The sequence below is a fragment of the Drosophila teissieri genome, chromosome 2R, assembly GCF_016746235.2.
Source record: "Drosophila teissieri strain GT53w chromosome 2R, Prin_Dtei_1.1, whole genome shotgun sequence".
Taxonomy (NCBI): domain Eukaryota; kingdom Metazoa; phylum Arthropoda; class Insecta; order Diptera; family Drosophilidae; genus Drosophila; species Drosophila teissieri.
The window spans coordinates 19,782,031-19,802,888 of record NC_053030.1 but is presented as its reverse complement, the minus strand read 5'-3'; the positions used below and the strand labels follow the sequence as shown (position 1 = coordinate 19,802,888).

Below are 20,858 nucleotides of genomic sequence, written 5' to 3'. Positions count from 1 at the left end.
TTGACTACCGATGCTGATTATCGTTATCCGTTATTGTTATTGTTATTGCTATTGCTATTGTCATAATTGTTCCGCTGCGTTTTTTGCAACCGCTGAATTTGAAATGGGAAAATTTGGGCTGCATTTTCAGGGCATCCGCTGTTTTCTTTAATTTCCTGTATTATTTAGAATTATAAATTAAACATATTTCTAGTTTAGTTGGTTTGAGTAACCATTATTTTCTTTTCAATACACTTTTATATACGCCTATATTTGCCAGGTTTGTTCTTATTTGCTGTGAAGTAACTTTAGTAGTAGCACTTTTGCCTATTTGCCGAGTCGTAACTCAGCCGAAAAAGTCTTTGGAAAATAAACACTTTCTGGTGATCTATGTATGGCCAGGGCCTAAACAAATGTTGCCACTAACTTCTGGCCAACAATAACAACGAGTTTACTGCACTTGTCTGTGAGATTCAGTCTGTCGCTGTGTGTGTTTGTTAGGAGGGTGTGAGTGATGTGCCCCACTCCATCCGAAATTTCGACTTGGAGCATTTGTTGGGACTTAATGATGTGCTAATTGGGCGAGCCTATATTTCACTTGTCAATGTGAGTGAGTTTGTCTGGGGGAATTGTGAAAGACATAAACAGAAAAACAGAACATTAAGTCCCAAAGTCTAAAGGGTATTCAAGATTCGTTGAGCAGCATGTTTACAATTTGAAAAGTATTTGGTGAATGGTTGTTGAAATATAAAACTAATATATTTAACTAGTAAATTATCCAGCAGTTCTGCAATAAATACAACAGCTTGTTCAGTTATAAAATTGCATTTTATATTTTCATCAATTTTCATCACTTACTTAACTAATAGGACAGCATTGTAACTTCACTCTTTTTGTTCTATTCACTCCAATCCACATCCAAATCCAAATGCAATTGGAAGTGGAAGTGGGAGCGATCTTTGACAATATTGAAATGCAGTTTATTATCGCTAATACTTAGATGACGAGCAGAACTAACGACTAGGCATTACAGCTAGCTCAACTAGAACTAGAACTAAACTAAACGTATCCTAGAGATATGTACAACCATAGAGAGGGTATCCGTATCTTGGGTATCCGTGAGATATCATCCCTAAATCCCCAAGATTACAGGGCCATTGCCCGGGCGAGTCGCACCCGGAAGTCGCGGTAGAGCATCTTGCCGCCCACGGGAACGCGGCACAGGTACATGTCGAGGCTCATGAGGCACAATGCCTTGCCGTTCATGGGGAATTTCTGTGGCAGCTCGGCCGTCACCTCCAAGCCCTCGGATACGGCCATGTTGATCAGCCACTTCCACACATCCGCCCGCGTCCAATCGCGCGGATCCAGTGGCAGACCATCGGAGCCCATGGGATGCAGCAGGCTGGTGGTGCCATCATCCGCGCTCATCAGTCGATTGTTGTTATCATCGGCGGAGCAGATGGAGGAGGTGGAGGTGGAGGAGGATGTGCTGGTGATGAGGGTAACGCCGCCGCGGCACTTGTCCAGCATTTGGTAGGGATGATGCAGGTGGCGCCTGGCGGATGTGCTGACGCCACCATTGCCGCCCCACAGATCCTGGGCACCGTTCACCTGGGTGAGGTCCAGAGGTGGCACACGTCCGGCGTATTTGGGATAGCTCGATGCCACTTGCATGTCGCTGCCGTTCGCAATGTTGCGCTTCTGAAAGTGGAGTAAGAATTGCTGATTAATGCCTGTGATTCACTTTTTTCATGGGTTAGTACAACGGAAATGCTTTCACAAGCGGGCAATTGTTTTAATCGCTACAACAGCAAGAAACAGCACAACAAGCACATACTAATATAAGCAATAATAACACGCATACGCCGATTTGTACACATCATAAGTGTGTTGACCCTCGCTCTTTCGCTGCGATTACAGGGTATATTGGCAAGAAGATTAAGATCTTCATCTTGTTAGCGCTACATATCTGGAAACCTCTTAAGATCAGTTTATAAACTTATTATAGCCAGCTTAACAAAGAAGTTGGCTGTGAAAGTTGTAACTTTTTGTATGCTTAAGGGTATCTGGCATTCGGCTTTTGGCTGTCAGCACTTCCTTTTCGCATTCATATTTCGTTATTAAATCTGACCTTGCTGCCGGAATGGGCGGCGTCAGCGGATCGAGCGAAAGGAAGCGCTGAATAATCATTACGGAGCTTTGGCTTTGCCTGTCATATCGATCGGCGGTCCCATTTGAGGGGGGGGGGGTTTGAAAAGAGGGGGGCGGGCCAGCGGTAACGGCATGTGGCTGACATAGATTGCGATTACAAGCGAGATGGTCAGAGATCAGGGGAATCCGGCCCGCGGAGCAAGCGGTGGAGCTGGCGGTGGTGAGGTCAAAACAGAGTGGAGCGGAAATAATTAGCCGCCCAATTGGCAGCTGCGAATGTGGCGAGCAAAACAAAGAGCCACCGAAATGGGGGTATTAAACAAAATATATATATACATATAAGAAAGAAACATCCGCCGACGGATCATAAAAGGTGTCAATGCGAATGTGGGTAAGAATGGCAATGGGAATGGCAATGGCAATGGGAAGCCGGCGGAAGAACTGCGTCCAAGCTGGGCAAAAGGGAGCCTTAATAGTTTTCCGGAATGAACTGGCAGCCGGTAGCTTCCGTTGAAAGGAAGTGCGTAAGGAGTCGCAGTGGTTTTAATTACACAGCTCAGTGGCCGGCTTTTAAGAAATTCCCACGAAATGTGACTCAAGCTGGGAAAAGGAAATAGGGCATATCTTTATCGCCATTGCTGATAAGTGTGTTTTCAAAATTATTTCCTCCTGTTTTTGTTTACTTATAAATATACGTAATAATATTCAGCGTTATAAGCACTAGAAATCCATAGAAATGTTTATGCATTGAAACCAAAGTTAGGATGAAAGCAGCTACTTCAGCCAAATGGTGATTCACACAGCGGATGCCATAAACTATTTGGAAAATCCAGTAAAGCGACACTCCAGACACCATTAGGTGGAAATAACAAAGCCCTCGACGAAACCCCCTGGTGGCGAATGACCCATTAAGAATGCCCCAAGTCTGGCCGATCTTCGGGCGGTCCCCAGCAGGCAGTCACTCTCTGGATTTTATTCAATTTCATTAAATTTTGATTTTAATTCAATCAAGGGAAAAACTTAGCACACCCATGACACCGAAAATTAAATGACTTATTCATTAAAATACGATCTTAACTAAGCTCTAGTATATGAACTCCAATGAGTGTGTAATCTCTTTATGATAGCCAATCTTGCTGACATTTGGCGCAATGTGCACTCACTTCCGCCCACGTTAGAAGCCAATAAAACACTTACGCCCACGTGCGGGAAAAGCGTGTGAAAAGCGGAAAAGCGGCAAAGTGGAAAAGCGGACAGATTAGTCAGCAATTGTCAAACGGAGCTGTCTGCGAGGCTTCCGTTGACTGGAAGGCACCTCCATCTCCACCTCCACCTCAACCAAATTGAGACTCCAAGTGATTGATTCGTGTTGTCGAGGGAGCAAACTATAGTATACCCTATAACATATGTATTTATATAGCATATGGCATTGACATTCGAGTTGATCGGCAGCTCGTGCTGAGCACGCGTTGTTTTTCACGCTTCGCTTTGTTTTCGGTGGATGGATGGATGGAAATGGAAAAGGGAAAAGGAAAAGGAAAGGGAAATGGTTTTCAGTTACTATTCGGTTGACAAAAGTCAAATGGCAGGAAGTTGAGTCGTCGGCGCAACGTTCGCATATCCGCTGTGCACAGGATGCACGCCCTCATGTCCCTTTTTTTTCCTTTTCAAGGAAATGCTCGTCAATACACTCGCACAAATAAATGAGGAAATGTGCGCCAGTTTTAATTGCATCCACAAAACTATACAGTCTGCCGTCTACCCGTGCTACTTAGTAGCAGCCACTAAACCAACATCCACACACACACACACACTTGGATAACTTTAAGTGTTCGAAGGACAAGGAAACGTAAAAAAAATCGTAATTTGAAGTTCGTAAAAATGACGCGTTTCCTGTCATTTGGCGAGCACTTTAAGTGCGTAATTTGCTATCCGCCAAATATATGTGATTCTCGGTGTTTCGCGAGTGTGTATCTTGTATCTGTTTCTGTTTCTGTCGGCGGGTGTTTATGCCCCACAATTTCCTCTTTTCTCCAGGCTGCCCTTTTCATCTTTCAAGCGGCTTCCGTTCGGCGAAACAGATTCCTCTTTGTGAATCAAAATTGCCACGACAGTCAAAATATATAATTTTCGAAAATTTCCAAAAAATATTATATTTACATATGTAAAATGTTGTGTGTAAGCATCCGTTTGTAGCATCACTATAATTATCGCGACCAATGGAATGTGCTTTAGATATGTTTGGTTATTTTATAAATAAACATTTATCTGCTATGGAAAGTCAGTCCAAATGACTAGGGATATAGTATATTAATCACTTGCCAAAATGCAAGTCCCATTTTCATTGGCCAGCCTTCAAGGCAAACAAACTCGCCCATTCATCGGAGTGCATCAGACGACGACAGATGATAATCTGCTGAATATTGTTAAAAATAAACATTTTTTCCTCGTCTAGCAGGCGGTTCAAGCGAACCGGATTCCATTTGTGCATTTGTGCACATGCTGCCACATCTCGCCTTTGTTGTTGTTGTTCTTGTTGTTGTTGTTGTGGTTGTTGTGACGCATGTTTGCTGATATTACAAATCATGTAACGCCATCGAGGCGAAGGCAGCGAAACTGCATCGTCTGCCTGACGTCTGCTATCGCCGTCTCAGTCGTTGGCACTGGGCCGCTGTCTCGCCATCTCTGTCAGCCCCCAACAGTTCCATTCATCATTTCCCCGCACACTGAGAGAAAAGGTCACTATGCAAGTCAGAGTTACATATCAAATGGTTAGCAAGTACATACATCTACTAGTTGAGTTGAAAATGGAATGCCATCTAATCTAATCTATAAAAATCTCAAATAAATCATTCTCTTTCAATATTTCCTAAACAATTCTATATACAATTATGCCGCTTTATTTCTTGAGTGATCGAGCTACTTTTTCGCGCAGTGTGCGCCACTGTGGCCCCCAATGTGTGATGGACGGATGTGTGACGAGTTTCGGTCTTGTTGTCGCTGATGCGTTTAAAAATATAAGTACCGTGCGGCCAAATGGCGCCAAATGCATTTCGAATCGCTTTGAGTCTTGTCAACTGTGCAGCAGCGCAAGTAAATTCAAATTGAAACCAAATGAAATGAAATGCAATGCAATGAACGAAGAAAGTGGGGGATACATGTGTGTTCCGCGTTCACTGTTCACTCTGTTTGCGCCTCGCACGTGTCACCGCGAAGTGAGGCGATCCCCCAGCTCCACCAGCAGCTCCTCCTCGCCCATGGGTCAGCAGGAAGTGGGTCCCCTGCGCCGCCCAATGGCCCAGTAACAGCAGTAAGTGCTTATCAATGTGAGTGGCATAGTCGGCGAGGTTTGTCATTTCCCCCCACGAAGTGCCACTGAAGGCGCGCTGAGTCAGCTGGGAAATTAATTAGGCGGGCGAGGCCAGGTGCAGATCGTTCTCGTTGCGTCCTGCAGCTGCAAAGATTACACAGAACACACGGGGCAAGCGGGGCATGCCACTCCTGCAACCCTCGACGCCCATATAGACACCAAACTACATATCCTTTGCGCATGCGCGCGCATTCAATGTGAGCCAGAATGTTGAAAGAGAACAGAACGAAGGAGAAACGGGTCAATAACTGGGGAAACCACGAAACCATCCAGCCGAATGCATCTTTATCGACTTGGCCGCAACATTTCTGCTTTTGCAGCTGCCGTCTTGGCATTTTAAGTGTCGCTTTGTGTGTGTGCACAGAACGAAATTGCATGGCATTATATTATGGGATATGGGATCAGTCGAGCTGCACAAGGTGGTCTTTTCTCTTTTGGGAAAAGGCGTTTAGTCGCATCTTTTCCCTTTGCAAATGCCAGTTTAAACTCAAGATAGATCTCGAAATCTGTATTCAAAAACTCTACGTGAACTTTCCATGTTGGCACCGCCGCTCGGTTTCAGTTTAGCTTAATTACGAAAACACAAGCTTGGAGGTCAATTAGCCAGAGTCACATCACAACTGACAGACAACTTTTGTCGCTTCGTTTTCGACTGCAAGACAGCTACATACATATGTACATAGCAACTATAAAAGCCAAGTCAACTTAAACCTTCGGCTTGCTTTTGAGTGTTAATGATGGCCGTACAAAAACAAAACATGTAAACCGACTTACCTTGATCAGAAAAATGAAATATGTTAATCCAACAATAGTTTGTCTTGCGAATCGTCGTCGAGGTTGTTTTGGGTGTATTCGATTTATCAGCCTTTATTATTTGTTTTGGTTTCGTTTGGTTTATAAATATGTTTAGTTGGTAAATGGTATTTGCTACTGGAAACTGCACTTTGCTACGCTCTCGCTTTTGCTTTTGCTCTCCCAGTGGGATTGTATCTCTCGGATACGTTTCGTTTCACAACTTTTGCAGCATATAACGTATTTTTCTCGCTCTGAACTACTTTTCCTATTTCGCTGTGGCTCGGGTTTTGAAAGTTTTCGCTCGCTACTGCAATTGCCTTCGTTTTTCACTTAACACGACTTGTAGTTGCGACTATTGTTTTGGTTTTCTATTTTGTTGTATTATTTCTTCTTTTTCTTATAGTTTTTGGGGTGGTAAATCCAGTTTGCCAGTTGCAATCGTTGTCTGGCGTACTGCGAAACGTATCTTTGTATCTGGCGGATGAGTGAGTAATGCCCAGAAATGTATCTTTATCTGCGTCTGCTCGCGCGCGCTTCACGTTCTCAACTGATTGCGATCGTGTTCGTGCAGCGGTTTTTGTTGACTGCGCTCTCTTCGAATTCGAGTTCGAACTTCGAATCTCTCTCGCCAACAGCTGTGGGCATGTTTGTAGATCGTGCACTGAAAGAAATTGGGATATGACAAAATTAAATAATATATATATTTAGTTATTAGAAAACATATAGGTATAGAAATAAGTTGTTGTATTATTTCACATTTTTTATAAATTAAAATACTACCTCATATTAATTTTGCATATCAAAGTAAGGAAGTACATATGTATGTAGTTTATAACTGAATTACTCTGACTTAATATATATAAAAATGTAAATATATTTTTTCTCTGTGTACATACAGACCCGCATTTCGAACTACCTTTCCTGCTTATTGAGTCAACAGCTAAGGTCAATGGAAAAAGGTTCTCGGGCTGCCAAACAGGAGGAAATTCGACTGATCCCTTGGCCTACAGAAATGTGGGTTAACTTTAGCTGCATGAACTTTTTGTTCAAGGATTAAGGGATTGGAAAACAGACTTTATGGTATTTGTTTTCTTGTTTATAGGGGTATTAGGGACACGAACGATTCATATACCATATGAATCCAGAGCCAGAGAAAGGCAATCTGTTGGGTTAATCCCTGCATTCGAATGTTCAAAAATCTATTTTTTTTGGAAGCTGTCATCGAGTATCCATTAGTTCTTTGCTTCGAAATGCAATTGGTTTAATACTTCTCTTCGCAGCTGACACGAAAGTATTTAAGAAGTAGTTGATATAAGCATGATATAATCTGAAACAAAATTTTAATCACACTTATCCATAACATTTTTAGAGGCATATCTTTCCACAGTAAGAATATTCCGGTTTCTAATTGAAAGTTTCTTTCTTCCTTTAATTATTCTAGATTTTCAATGATCTGACTTGGCACCTAATTTATCAGCATATACATTAACAATTTTGAAAGATTTATCATTAGGCCCATGCACTTGTGCATTCATATATTCTGTAAGTAACTGACTCATTAATTTCGTTGAACGCTCCTAATTATTCAGCCAGCAGGGATCGCCGAGTAATTACAGGAAATCCTTTTCCTGCCGCGCACTAAAAAGCATTTCACTGTTTTGCGGCTGGCACGCATGCCAAGCGATTTCTGGATGCCTCTGGAGATCCTTTTTGGGGACTCGAATTGGAATGGTATAGCATATGGCATATATACATATATACTATACTATATATATATTTAAACTGTGGGTCAGCCATGTGCCGCAAGGAGCTGTTAAGTGCGTGCTGGAATCCTTTCAAGCATCGCGTGAGGCGGGATCATGCCGCTGATCGAGTTACGCCAGTTTACTTGGAAATTTCATCAGCAGTTGCAGGGCCACGACCACGCCCACTACTCCTTTGCCGCCCCCGCCCACGGGCACGCGTACGCCCTGAAAAAGGTGCAGGATCGATCAGCTGCACTCGAGTTGCAGCGCAGATGCTGCAGCTCCGCTTTGAAGCGGTGTCCTGTTGCGATCTCAAGTGCATCTAATGGCTTGTTTATCAGCAGTTGTCGATCGCCGGGCAAATAAATTGAGTAGGTACCATTTGCCTTAATTGATTGCGGCGTCGCTCTAATCATTTCTAATTGCGATGCGCAGGACGTGCGTAGATACTCGCACACGGAGAAAAATCCTTACCCAGAAACCTAGACACTCAGACAGTTCTTTATATCAGTAAATTGTTGGTTAATTTACTAAGCTAAATAGGAATTGGAAAGTGTTCTTGATTGTAAGGATTTAACATTTTATATGTTTTGGCTAACAGTATCTTTAGTATCAATACACAAGTGTTGTAACATTATAACTACTTTTCTCATTATAAGTTACCTTTACTATCAACATGGATAGCCTTTCCTTGGATAGTTATTCATTTATTTCTTTAATTTATAATCCTGCATGGTGTTTCTCTTGGTGCACATACAGTTAATCCCCTGCTCATCCTGTCCACATACGAACCCAAGCCAAACCAGCTGCCTTGCATCCAATTGCAGCGTTTCTTCCCTATTGTCTGGCCAGGAATCGGAATTTGAATCTACGCATTAGGCACGGGCATCTCGCAGGCGATAAGAATCGCCTTGGACACAGGATGTGCAATGAGAGTTGCCAAAAACAAAATAAAATATATGTATTATAAGGCAGTGGAAGGAGAGAACCGAAAAGGATGTTTACTTAGGCGCACGTACGTGACGCAGTGAGGCAATTTCTGTGTGTCCGGCTGATAATTGCCCAAAAAAGGAAGGAATGCCTGGATATTTGCTTAGCTTTGTTGATTTTCAATTACGTGCCCGGGTCCGGATTGTGTTTGCGCATAAATTGCCGGCCAAGGAAGTTAAATCCCCCAACGCGATCGGCCACGATAGTTGATTTACACTCATGTTTCTACATCTGGCAGCTGTGCGGGGATGAAGATCGGGAAATGGGGATGGGAACTGGGTGTTGGGATATGGGAATGGGGGGCGTGTGCCGTGGAAATATAGGAAATTCCCAAAAATATCCATTCATGCAATATTCGGGGTGTCGCCAGCTATTTATAGAGCCCAAGCCAACCCCGAACTAAACGATTTACGAGCCAAATATATGCACATATATAGTTTCGAAAATTTCCTTAGCTCCATCTAGGCATCCAGAGTCGTTAAAGGTCTACAAAAATATACAGAAAGTGCTATATGTACATGGATGCAGCGAGTGCGTTGGAATAGCATGATAATTTTAACGACCTCATCGAGGGGATGCCCCAACGTAGCAACCTAGAACTAATCCCCCAAACAGCCTCCAGTTTTATTGGCACTTTCGCCAGACTATAAATCAATAAACAGATTGTGTGGCATCTTCCGTCATAAAGTTTTCAGCGTTTTTCTTCGGGGAATTTCGACGGCGACGGCGTAGCAGCTGTCATAGTTTTTCCCCCGTTTTCCTCGCCTTTTTTCCGGGTTTTTCTCAAATTTCCAACTGAAATCTTATTACGAAAACGTTCGAATCAATCAGAAGAATAATAATAAAAGCAAATCAAGTAACCGTAAATGAAAAAAAAAGCTGGAAAAATAAGACGCGCTCGTAAAGAAACGCGCAGACACAAACATGGCAACGAAAGGCCACACAGTAGGCCAGGGATTATACACTGAAAGAAATATGTTCTTTTCCCATTAAATTAGATTTATAATATTATTATGTTTGATAAGTTGTATGATATCTAGAAAATATTATTCTACTAATTAAAAAGACCTAAATAAATTACTTTTCTACATTTACTAAAGAATAAGTCACATCCTTGTTTTCGTACAACTCTGTTATTTTAACTATATAACCTGTAATATTATTTTCTTATATCTGATGTGATCTTGCCACTGATTTATCTCGAGTGTAGCAGAGATTCCAAGGCAAGATCTGATGGGTATATCAAGCGGGCAGACTGGGAAACTGGGCACCGAATACCGGAGACAATGGGGCAACAAGCCGCAGCCGACTTCCGCTTTCGTTTCATAAATTCGGATTAAGGCATTTTCAAATGATAACAATGAAAGTAAATAAAGAGAACGGCGAACGGTGAAGAAATGCTCCGTGAATCTGATTAACGGCAACAACACCATTGTCCACAAATGGGTACGTTACAAAAACGTGTCACGTAAATGGTTTGTGGTCCAACCCACCGGGCAATAAACTAACGAAAACCCACAACAACATGCCCCAGAACAATCCACATCCACAGAACGCACATACATAAATAGCAGAGAACTGAAAAACTGGTGTGTGGAAAGCTCGGCGGATTGTCTCCGAAGGGAAATCCCTAATGAGGCGAAGGTTCTTTGTTAGTTAAACCACTTACACAGTTCCAATCCGATCACGATTGTGGGCGGATCGTCTCGTGGGGAAGTAGGATGTCTTTATGGAGAGGTAGGGAAGTGATTATGGGCTTAGGGAAGTACTTAACTACTTACTACTACTTACTTACTTACTTACTACTTTTGCAGAAGAAGATACTTTATGAGCATCTGCAAGCTTGTTAAAGATACTTATAATATAGCACAACTTATTTATTTATAATAATAAAATAAATGAATTAATTAGAGAGATGCTTAAGCTGTAAACTCATGACTCGTTCAATTGAAAACGAACTAACGGATTCCGTTTGGCAAAGACAAACAGAACAATGGGCAGATACAGATACAGATTCAGATACAGATACCAATCGACAACTCATGGATACGTGCATCCGCTGAATGAATGGCTCGGCGCATTTGCCAAATATTTGCGCCTAGACAATTGCATTTCCTGCCCAAGTGCCTGCTGGTCCGCATCCCGCATCCCGTTCGCCAAACAACACATGGGATTAGGTCCGCCTCCTGCAGCAGCTCACAACTCACAACTCACAACTCACGACTCACAAGGATTCAGGATTCATCTGTTGCTCGAGGTCGTGAGTGCGGGGCACAAATGAAGGCTACTCCCGAGCGGAAACGGGAATCGAGCTGGGAAGGCGCGTACCCTGTACACAAAAAACAGGAGCAGGGGCAAAAAAAAAAAAAAAACGAAAGAAGGACGTGGTAACGCAGGGAATTGTAAAAGCAAATGTTGTCAAACAACAATAACAAGGAAAAGGATGTCCTGCTGAGCGGAGAAAAGTGCGTAGAATGCTGTGCGTTGCAATCAACATTTATACACTGAGGATCACACATCGAACTTATGATCATAGGATGTTTACAAAAATGTTATACTTTTTTTTATTGCTGAGTTATTACATACATGCCATATGAGAATATGGATTTTTAAGACAAATATTTAAATAGTTTCGTAGCTGATGTTTTCAGCTTAATTAACCGAAGATGTTAAACCATGTTTATTATACATTTTCAACTTGTAAATTCACTACCCACTATATATTTTCCACTACTCGTTTTTTTCCCGAGTGTATCCATCCTGCCATCCGCTCCGCAGGACATGTGGCAAGTCGAACGCAGCAGGGAAACCAAATTAGTTTCTCATTTCGAGGCAGTGTGAAATGCAGTGCAGGAAGCTGCTGCAGCAGGCTCAAAATTTAGATGCCGAGTCCATTGTCCGTTCACGTACCGTTCATCAGTGCATCAGGTACGGATTGAAAACTCCCAAAATATTGCCGGTGCTTAGTGATTAGTGACTTTTGGTCGGTGGCGATGAGGAAACGCCTGTGGCGTTAATTGTTTGTCCCGGCTCATTGCTGGCCACCTCTTTTGATTTGCGCCGCTCACAGCGGCTAATCTGGGCCACAGGAAGCGGAAACGGCAGTGCCGGAAGCCGGAAGATCCGGAAATTAGTTGGAAATTTGCTGGACTGTTGCAAACGAGGCAAGCAGAAAGGCAAACAGATTAATGCAGATGTGTGTGTGGGGGAAGACAAGTAGTTGGTGCATGCAGAAAATATTAAAAAATAAAATAGGCAATAAAGTCGATAGATTTGGTTGGTTAGCTGGTTTATTGCTCTCGGAAAATATTGCCTAGGCGAAAGGGAAATACTTGGGAATTTGGATAGAGAAAACTATAAGCCACCACGCGACTGCGCGAGCGTATGCACTGTATGGACCGAAGGATACCCTGTAGGTCCTTCGATGCTCAACAATGCATATATTTCGGCGACGCGTTCCGCAGCTCAGAGCCACTTTCTAACGGCTGCTCGACTTTGGTCTGCTGCTGGACTGCTGCTCCTCCGCCTGCAGCACGGAAAGCTGGGCAGATCCTGGGCATCGGCCTTGTCCACGTAGGGCTTCTGGTGCAGCGTTACGCCGGCGGCGGTGCGAACGAGTCGGCGCCGGAAGTTGGTGCCCGCCAGCAGGTAATTCACGGGAAACTGCAGCATTCCGGGTCGATAGTGGGCAATGGGACTGAGTCCCAAGAGGGCACTGCCTCCGGCATTTCGATTGCCCGTCTTTGTGGTGCCTGCCGGACAGTCGTTGGCCTCCACTTCCTGCCACTGGCGACCCTCACCAGCCTGGTTGCACTGATGGCAGCGGGAGTGTCTTTGATTGGATCGCTGTCGCTTTCCCGATGCCTTGCGGCGACTGCGTCCATCTCCGCCGCCTGACTTGGAGCAGGGACCGCGGCATCTGGACTTGCAACCGCGTTCGCAATCATGCGGCTTTCGCGAACACATCCCAGTGCAATCGTGCTTGCAGCGATGCTCCTCGCAGTTGGGCAGGAAAAACGAAGGCGTCTTGTTTTGGGAACCCAAACTATCTGCATCGTGGCCGGTATCGTTTTGGTTCGATGGCACCTTGACTTGGTTGCCCAAATATTTCGCAATTTTGGGACCGGAACTTTGCATGGAAATCGTTTTGGTACTTGGCGTGGATTGCGAACTGATTTTTCCCTTACTACTCTTTGCCGATTCCAATTGACTCTCCTTGTTGGACTTGGGAGTTTCTGGACTTTCCTGCTTGGACTTGTTTGGAGTCATTTCGCCGGGCTCCGAATTTATACTTTTTCTAGCCTTCTTTTTCTTTGCCTTGGGCTTTGGATCTGCATTTTTGAGCAACTCATTCTTGTGACTCTGCTCATGGTAATTCACCTTTTCCGCCTTGGCGCTATTGTGACTGATGAAGATCTCCAGTGCCTCGGCAATAAGCAGAGCCAGCTTATCCTTGGTCTCGAAGGCCTTGCGGCAATACTGGCAGTTGCATGTGCAACCCTGTGATTGACCATAATCGGCTGACTGGTTTCTAGTTTGATTCGAGTTATCGAGGCTTGTGGATTCTGGTTTCGTGTTGGTACTGTGTTTGGAGGGACAATCGTAGCTGTTGCATGGCGCGTAGTTCTGATACCCGTCGTCTTCGTAGCCTGGAAGAAATGATCCACTTTACCTATAGTATAGCATATGATATATAAACTTACCATCTCGTTGGTAGTAGGCATCCTGGCGCCAAGGACCCACTTCATATCCGTAGTCGTAGCGATCTTCCCTTTCCGGTTCGTAGGCATATTCCTTGCGATTCGGGTCCACGTACTCGTAGTCTATGTAGCCAGCTAGTGGGTTACCTTGATAGTTACTGGGTTGGTTGTTGGGATAGGTGCTAGGAGCCTCCGTTGGCACATGCACTTGACCTCCACCGCGACTTATGGCAGCCGTTAGCTGATCGATCAGCGAGTGATTGTTGCAATCCTGCAGCACAATTATGTTGAAGGGCTGATCTCCCGGTTGCTGTTGACCATGTTCATATGGGTTTCCACTCAACTGTTGCCACTGTCCAGTTGGCTGATGCTGCTGACCGTTTTCATATGGATTTCCACTCAACTGTTGCCACTGACCAGTTGGCTGATGCTGCTGACCATGTTCATATGGGTTTCCACTCAACTGGTGCCACTGACCAGTTGGCTGTTGTTGTGGCTGCGAGTGGTGGTGATCCTGTTGATAGGGACACGGTTGTCCCGCTATCGGTTGGCATTGTCCTTGGCACTGCACATGGTAGTTGTCCACGGCTGCCTGGATCTTCTCATTGCACTGCGGACACATACTCTGGCCCGGCTGGCGAATCTCCGCCTGGCCACAAAACTGGCATATGGCACAGTTGCCGCCCACTCGACGCTGTGAGGCGAGGTCCAGTTGGGACTTTGAGGATTCAGACGACTTGGTCCGTGGGGTCACCGCCTCTGGAATGCTCTCCTGGGAATTCGTTGGCGATTTATCCTCATACGAAATGTCGCACTGACCTGTGCAGTGAGTTGCTCTTCTGCGACACTTGCAATTCCAGTTGCAGGGCTGCACCTTGTAATCCTGACATCGATCGCAGTTCTTCAGCACGTACATATGCTCGGGTACATTCAAGCTGCCAGGACACGATCTCTGGGCAGCAGGACGTGGGTGTGGACCCACTTCGGCCTGACTGTCGTGGGAATGATCTGTTTGGCTGCCCTGGCCCGCATCTTTTCTGTGCTGCTCTGAGCTTCGGAAATGGCCCATAATTTTGTTTTTGACGAAATGTTTCATTTTTCAAAGACTTCCAATTCAGACATCAGACTCCAGGCCTATGTACTGGTCGCCTCCACTGTTTTGACAGGCTTATCCTTGGAAGTCGACTGCTTCTTTCTGCGACCAAAAATCTGGCGCCAGCTCCAGGCTCCCGAAGCGTTGTTACCCCTTACGAAGGGGTCCCCAAATACCCATGCCTGCAGCTGACTAAGTTTCGTATACTTTACGGGCATACCCATTCCCGGAACTTTTGGCGACTTCGGCACCTCCGAGATGTGCTCCCCTCGCTGGTGAATGGGACTCAGGCGGGTGTGAGGTGAATCCCTTGATTGACGCACTCTTAGGAAGCTGCCTCTGTAGAAGGGATTCAACTCGGTGCCCAAGTAGGAAGCTCCACGTCGAACGGGCTCGCTTATATCCGCATCCATTGAAGCGGGTGCCACCAAAGATGCTGGTATCTCGGGCGGTTCTGGTCGGGATCTACTGGATGCTGGTGGTGCTGTTCTATTCTGTTCCGATCTATTTGATGGTCCTGGTCCTGGTTGAGATCTATTTGATGGTCCTGGTCCTAGATGGGATCTATTTGATGGTGCTGGTCCTGGTTGAGATCTATTTGATGGTCCTGGTTCTGGTTGAGATCTATAGGAGTGGGCATGTTCCCTGGGATGCGAGGAACCTCTGGCCGAACTATGGATCTCTACCGCGGGCAGTGCAGCCCTTGTCCTTTCCTGGAAAGGAATCTGCTCCCTTTCTCGCTCCCGTTTCTCGGACCTCTGCACCAGGTTGGCAGAAGGAGAGCGCATCTTAAATGGTGGTGGAGCAGCTGGTCTCTCACGTTGCTGAGCAGGAGTGGATGGACTAGAGTGACCTGCTCTGCTCGGACTCCTTACATGTCCTGTCGACTGGTAAACTGGATGATGACTGGGCATGTTTTGGGGTGGAGAAGGAGATGGTCTGACAGCTACAAGAAAAAAACGAAGAACTCTGCGTTAAAGCGGATGGATGTGTAAATGCCGCGATCAAACTAACCCTGTCTGTGACTTGACATCCCGGATGGCGCCACCGGATTAACCCCAGTCATCGCCGCCTTGGCCCTTCGCTTCAAACTCGTGGCAATAGTGCCGGTCATGTAGTGCGAGTTGCGACCTCCCTGGCAGCGCTTCCTGCAGCAAATGGTCAATTCGTATCTGGACTTGGGCAATTTCCTCGGTCGACATCTGCCCAAAGTCTTGTAGATGATGCGGTTGCCCTTCGGGAGAAAAGCATACAAAATTAGCTGTCAGTTCAGTGTTTAAAGCGCAGCTGTTATGAAAACATATTTTATGATAATGCCATGGTATTAAAATCTATTTGTGAAAGGACATCATGTGAACTATGCTCCGTTTAACTTACACTGGCCACGTTCGGCATGGAAATGTTCGGCATCATGGGTAGCAATCCGCACATGGGACAGCATTTTTGGGCCACCGATGCGGCGTACTTCTTGGCCGAGGGAGTTTTCTTCTTTTGGGCCACAACCTTGTGGCATTTCGGGCAAAGTTTGCGACACGACGCACATTTCCCATTCTCCGGGCAATTAAATCGATAGCTTTTCACGGGCTTCTCCATCAGCGTTTCATTGGAGCAGATGGGCGGTTCCTTACAGGAACGACTGCGATTTTCCGGCTTGGTTCGCTTGCAACTTGGCGATCGTGCTCTCCGCTGGACAGGACACTCCTCACTGCAGCTCTCGTAGGGAGGCGCTCCATGGTCATCATAGGAACGAGGCTGAACCAGTGGATTCCTAAGTACCTCCGTTCGGGAACGACTGTGCTCCACGTAGTCGGTGGCATCGCTTTCGTCGTCGGAACAGCGATTGCAGGCACTGCATTTCCTTGGTGAACTTGTTTTAGCTTTTGGGGCACTGGTGGTTGGCTTGGCTTTGGGTGTGGGTTTCCTGGAAACCGGTGGCGGTGCAGCAGCAGGACATTTTCGCTTGGGCACAGGCGGTGGAGGTGGTGGTGATCCTTGGATGTGAGAGCGAGCATGACAGCGCACGGGACACGTTTGAGCTGCTGGAGTGGGTTTCCTTAGGTAATAGGCTTTGTCAGGTGTAGTCTTCCTATGAACTGGCGGTCTTCTTGGTGCACGTTCCACCTCACAGCTGCAATCGGAGGATGATACCTTCATTCGCTTACTCCTCTGAACCTGCTGCTTTTCCTCAGACTCACAGCTGCATTCGGATGGCTGCTTTTGCAAGCGTTTGGTTTTCTGAACTCGTTTTCGTTCTGGCAAAGGTTCCGGACAACCACAACTGCAATCGGAGGTCTCCTTTTGCAATCGATTCCTACGCTGCGGGTCTGGAGGATACTCCAGAGCAGGATTCTTTTTGGGACTGTGCTGGAACTCCCTGTATTCCATATAGTGCGAGGAGGGTGTCCTGTAGGCTCTCCTGCCCGCTGGCTGATCGCATACACACTCACTTCCATGTCGATCCTTTGGCTGGGATTGGGACTGAGCCTGGGTGCGCGTCTGTTGCTCATAGCAATGGTGACATGGTGCTTCATGGTTTTGCTGGGATGCTCCGTGGATTTGCTGGTGTGTTCCATGGTTTTGCTGTGGTGCTCCATGGTTTCTATTGTCATAATAACTGCACTGATTGTGTGCAGGCTCTGAACGCTGATAGTTGTGATTATAGTACTGATCGGATGGCTGCGGGCAGGTGTTTTGTGTCTGATAATTTCCTCGGTAGGGACAACTGGGATGGCAGTCTTCATCGTCTGGAATATTGCCACTCCTAACGACCAACGGATTTCGCAGTAAATTGGGCTGCTGATAGTACTCGCAATCCCCGCCAGAAACCCTCCTTCTCCTCTCCGAATGAAGGGTTAGACCCACGAAATGGGATCCAAAACCTGCGAACGAAGCACTTTCCTTGAGCTGAGTTCCTTGCCTGGGATCCATGGCTATTTCATTGTTGTCGGTGCTCGAGCTTAAGCCACTGGTTGCATTTTCAATGGCCAAGTATTTCCCAGAAACTTCAGCCATTTTCCACTGGAACTTGTAGCTTAAACATGCGTTGTTCCAATGGTTTTGTGGATATACAAGTATATTTGAATTTAGAGATATTTCTTATGCGGGAAATGTGTGTAACAAAACATCGGTATACGCCAACATTTTTGATGTGTGCGTATGACTTAAAAATCAAAGTTGACCTTCTAAGCCGAAAGCAGTCTTTATTTGTAGCAGGAATAAATATCTCAGATCAAAGACGAATACAAAAGCTCAGCTTTGTTCTTCAACGAAGTGATCACATAACTTTGAGGGGAAACAATGCTGACCTTTTGGTGTTCGTCGATGATCTGATGATGATTGGTCTGTCAGTTAACAAAACAAGCATTAGATGTTCTATATCTCAGTGGAGTTTCGATTAGCTCCTGATAGGTTCAGCATGCGACTATATGCTCTATTCAGAGCTCTGGCGGTCATCGGAAGATCCTGCCACAAACGCCAGCTTCGCTTCTCGTCGAGCGTAGTTCTCAAGGACCTCTGACTTCGCTTGCCTACAATGGGTTTGCTTGAGGAGTGGGATCGAGCACGTGATGGATTCCGTGTACGACTGGAACGACCTTGTGGCTTGGAGTAATCTGGCTTGGGCCAGTGCAGTGGTCTCCTCATTGGCAACTGCGTCTGCGTACTGGGATACGGAATGGAAAGATCACGCAGGCGGGGATTCAATCTCTTTCTGGAGCGTTTACGGCGAACTAGCCTAAGGTAGGTAAGAGGATTGAATATATAACCAGAATATACCACAAGATATTTGAGTTGAGTTACCCAGGATGCTCAGCCTGGTAGACATTGCTGCACCGCTCGACGTACTCGTTTCCACCATGAATCCCCTGATGGTTACCCATTTTTGGAGCACTGCCCTTCTGTTCGCCATTTGCCTTGGTGAACGTAGTATCGTCGTCGTCGTCGTCGTCTTCTTCATCGGAGGTAACCATTAGGTATACGGAGTATTGCTTGCGTAGACCATCCTGTCCAGATCCTGCCATTAAACGACTCTTCTGCCCGCTGTCGCCCTTCTCCTTTTCCTCGCACATGTGTGCCACCAGTTGCATCAGCGAGTGCCACATGGGATTGTCATCCAGGCCCTTCACTTTCTCCTGTCGCAGCAGCTCGTTGATGTTCATCTTCCTCGATCCTTTACTAGTTGCTGAGGTGGTCGAGGTGGCTTTCTGGGGCCCGGGCTTTAGATACTTTTTCAGTGGATCAGGCCCAGTATTCGTGGCTTTGTCGGTCAAAGAAGTGCGACTTTGAAATGGTGGTTTTGATGGCTTCTGCTCTGTTGTCAGTGTAATTGTGCTGCTGTCGTCTTCCAACTCCATTCGTTTGGAAATGCGATCAAACAAGCATGTCGATGGTGACTTACTCTCCCTGTTGGACAACTCCAACTTTTCCGGTTTGGTTTTGACTTCTGCTCCCTCATAAGAGAAGTTTTTGGAATATTGTTTGTTAATTCCTGGATTAATTGGCTTGATTTCAGCATTGGCTGCCGCAAACATGGGAGTTTCGGTATCGGAATCGCAGCTAAAACCTTTGATAAAACGATCTGCCAATTTCCCAAAATTGAAGCTCTCACATGTATTTGGTTCCAAATGTTTCTGATTCCATGAAATCTTTTCATGTTGTAGATCCTTTGGATTCACTTGCTCTTTTTGCTTCTGCATGGATTCCCGCTGTTTGAGTAGCTCATGTTGCAGCTGCAATTGCTGTAGCTGCTGTCGCTCTTTTCTCAGTGTAATCAGTTTGGTTTTCCTATTTGGCTTCGGTGGAATGTCGGGCCCAAGTTTGATTTGCTCCACTATGGGTTTTTGATATGTGGCAGCGGTGTCACAAGTGCTTCCGATGGTCACTTTCTTGGTTTTTGCCGGACTGATGATATGATAATCCCCTTTGAACTGCTGGCCAGCTGCAGCTCTTGAGGAGTTCTTCAAAATACCAACTGGTGCTGTCTTCTGTTGCTGCTGCAGCAGAAATTGCTTGTGCTGCTGCTGCACTTGATACTGCTGCTGTTGCCATTGCGACGCACTAGCTGCAGCCGGATAATTGAACAAATTGCCTTGATTCAGGTGCAGATGTGGCTGCTGCGGCGTGGATGCAACTCCTACGGCTGGAACACCATCGTAGCACTGATTTTGACAAGCGGCTAGGATGCAACCTGGCGACAGTAGAGCTGCCCTGGAAACGCTTCCACTTGGACAGGATCCATTTCCGGCATTGGCATAGCCCCTTTGAAATTGCAGTCCGTAGTTGGGGATGAAGCTCTGAATCGGAGCGGTTTCTCGTGGCGATCTCATCAGCTGGCGCCGCAGTCGACTCAACTTCCGGCTACTGACTTCCGGCGGAGCCATCACCGCCATTCGCGGCATGGCGCCACCCAATTTGTTGCACACTGAATGCCAATACTCTGGCATTGCCGCAACCAATGGACCGCGGGCGAATTGCTGCTGCTGCCACAACTGCTGATAGGCACTCATCGAAGCCTGCTTGACCGAATTAGTCAGTACCCTGCTTCGAACCATTCTGGAATTAATGGATTTGTTTTAATTCGCTGGAGGTTTTTTTTTTCTTCTTTTCCGGTTTATCTGGGGCTTGTGGGTTCATTGAAAATTTTGGATGCACTTTTCGTGCCATATCTGTTATGGGAAAAACCCTGACAAGTGTTGCACGGCCTGCCAAGAAAGGTTTACTTATATAAAAAAAAAATACATGTTAATTTAATTAATATATAAAAGAACCTTTCTCATCAATGCATTTTCAAAACTTGCTTTTCAAATTAATTTAAAAACTTGTTACTGACTTTTGTTTACCCTAGTTTCTCGCAGTGATGCTAAAACTTTGAAATAACGTCACGCGGCTCCAAGTGCGTAACTTCCGTTCCTCTTTTCGTCCTTTCGCGCATTCTTTCTCTCTCTCTCTCCACCTACGCAATTTCCGCAATTTTAGTGGTGTAGTGAAATTCCCGGCTCCATTTTCATTCAGGTGGCTGCTGGTGGAAAGCTGAA

The 20,858-nt window shown here is 45.7% G+C and overlaps 4 protein-coding genes across 4 annotated transcripts; all 4 read right to left on the bottom strand.

Annotated features, from left to right (window-relative positions):
* Positions 1 to 824: 824 nt before the first annotated feature.
* LOC122613661 (ETS homologous factor) lies at positions 825 to 6,831 on the bottom strand. Its single transcript, XM_043787948.1, has 2 exons — positions 6,278 to 6,831; positions 825 to 1,683 (listed from the first exon to the last, which is right to left on the bottom strand). The coding sequence occupies exon 2, from the start codon at positions 1,654 to 1,656 to the stop codon at positions 1,126 to 1,128; it is 531 nt and encodes a 176-aa protein (XP_043643883.1). The 5' UTR covers positions 1,657 to 1,683; positions 6,278 to 6,831; the 3' UTR covers positions 825 to 1,125.
* A 5,474-nt stretch (positions 6,832 to 12,305) lies between these two features.
* On the bottom strand, positions 12,306 to 14,871 carry LOC122613500. Its single transcript, XM_043787701.1, has 2 exons — positions 13,737 to 14,871; positions 12,306 to 13,682 (listed from the first exon to the last, which is right to left on the bottom strand). Exons 1-2 carry the CDS (start codon positions 14,827 to 14,829, stop codon positions 12,499 to 12,501), a joined length of 2,277 nt encoding a protein of 758 aa, XP_043643636.1. The 5' UTR covers positions 14,830 to 14,871; the 3' UTR covers positions 12,306 to 12,498.
* On the bottom strand, positions 14,868 to 17,980 carry LOC122613499 (serine/arginine repetitive matrix protein 1). The gene is made up of 3 exons (XM_043787700.1): positions 16,204 to 17,980; positions 15,841 to 16,060; positions 14,868 to 15,772 (listed from the first exon to the last, which is right to left on the bottom strand). Exons 1-3 carry the CDS (start codon positions 17,836 to 17,838, stop codon positions 14,868 to 14,870), a joined length of 2,760 nt encoding a protein of 919 aa, XP_043643635.1. The 5' UTR covers positions 17,839 to 17,980.
* Positions 17,981 to 18,032: 52 nt separating this feature from the next.
* Positions 18,033 to 20,517, bottom strand: LOC122613501. Its single transcript, XM_043787703.1, has 2 exons — positions 18,625 to 20,517; positions 18,033 to 18,559 (listed from the first exon to the last, which is right to left on the bottom strand). The coding sequence occupies exons 1-2, from the start codon at positions 20,373 to 20,375 to the stop codon at positions 18,199 to 18,201; spliced, it is 2,112 nt and encodes a 703-aa protein (XP_043643638.1). The 5' UTR covers positions 20,376 to 20,517; the 3' UTR covers positions 18,033 to 18,198.
* Positions 20,518 to 20,858: the final 341 nt, after the last annotated feature.

Coding starts and splice junctions, on each gene's coding strand:
- LOC122613661 (XM_043787948.1), bottom strand. CDS start 1,656: ATGCAAGTGGCATCGAGCTATCCCAAATACGCCGGACGTGTGCCACCT.
- LOC122613500 (XM_043787701.1), bottom strand. CDS start 14,829: ATGAAACATTTCGTCAAAAACAAAATTATGGGCCATTTCCGAAGCTCA. Junction 13,683..13,736: donor TGCCTACTACCAACGAGATG/GTAAGTTTATAT, acceptor CATTTCTTCCAG/GCTACGAAGACGACGGGTAT.
- LOC122613499 (XM_043787700.1), bottom strand. CDS start 17,838: ATGGCTGAAGTTTCTGGGAAATACTTGGCCATTGAAAATGCAACCAGT. Junction 16,061..16,203: donor CCATGCCGAACGTGGCCAGT/GTAAGTTAAACG, acceptor TTTCTCCCGAAG/GGCAACCGCATCATCTACAA. Junction 15,773..15,840: donor GATGTCAAGTCACAGACAGG/GTTAGTTTGATC, acceptor TTTTTCTTGTAG/CTGTCAGACCATCTCCTTCT.
- LOC122613501 (XM_043787703.1), bottom strand. CDS start 20,375: ATGGTTCGAAGCAGGGTACTGACTAATTCGGTCAAGCAGGCTTCGATG. Junction 18,560..18,624: donor TACCAGGCTGAGCATCCTGG/GTAACTCAACTC, acceptor TACCTACCTTAG/GCTAGTTCGCCGTAAACGCT.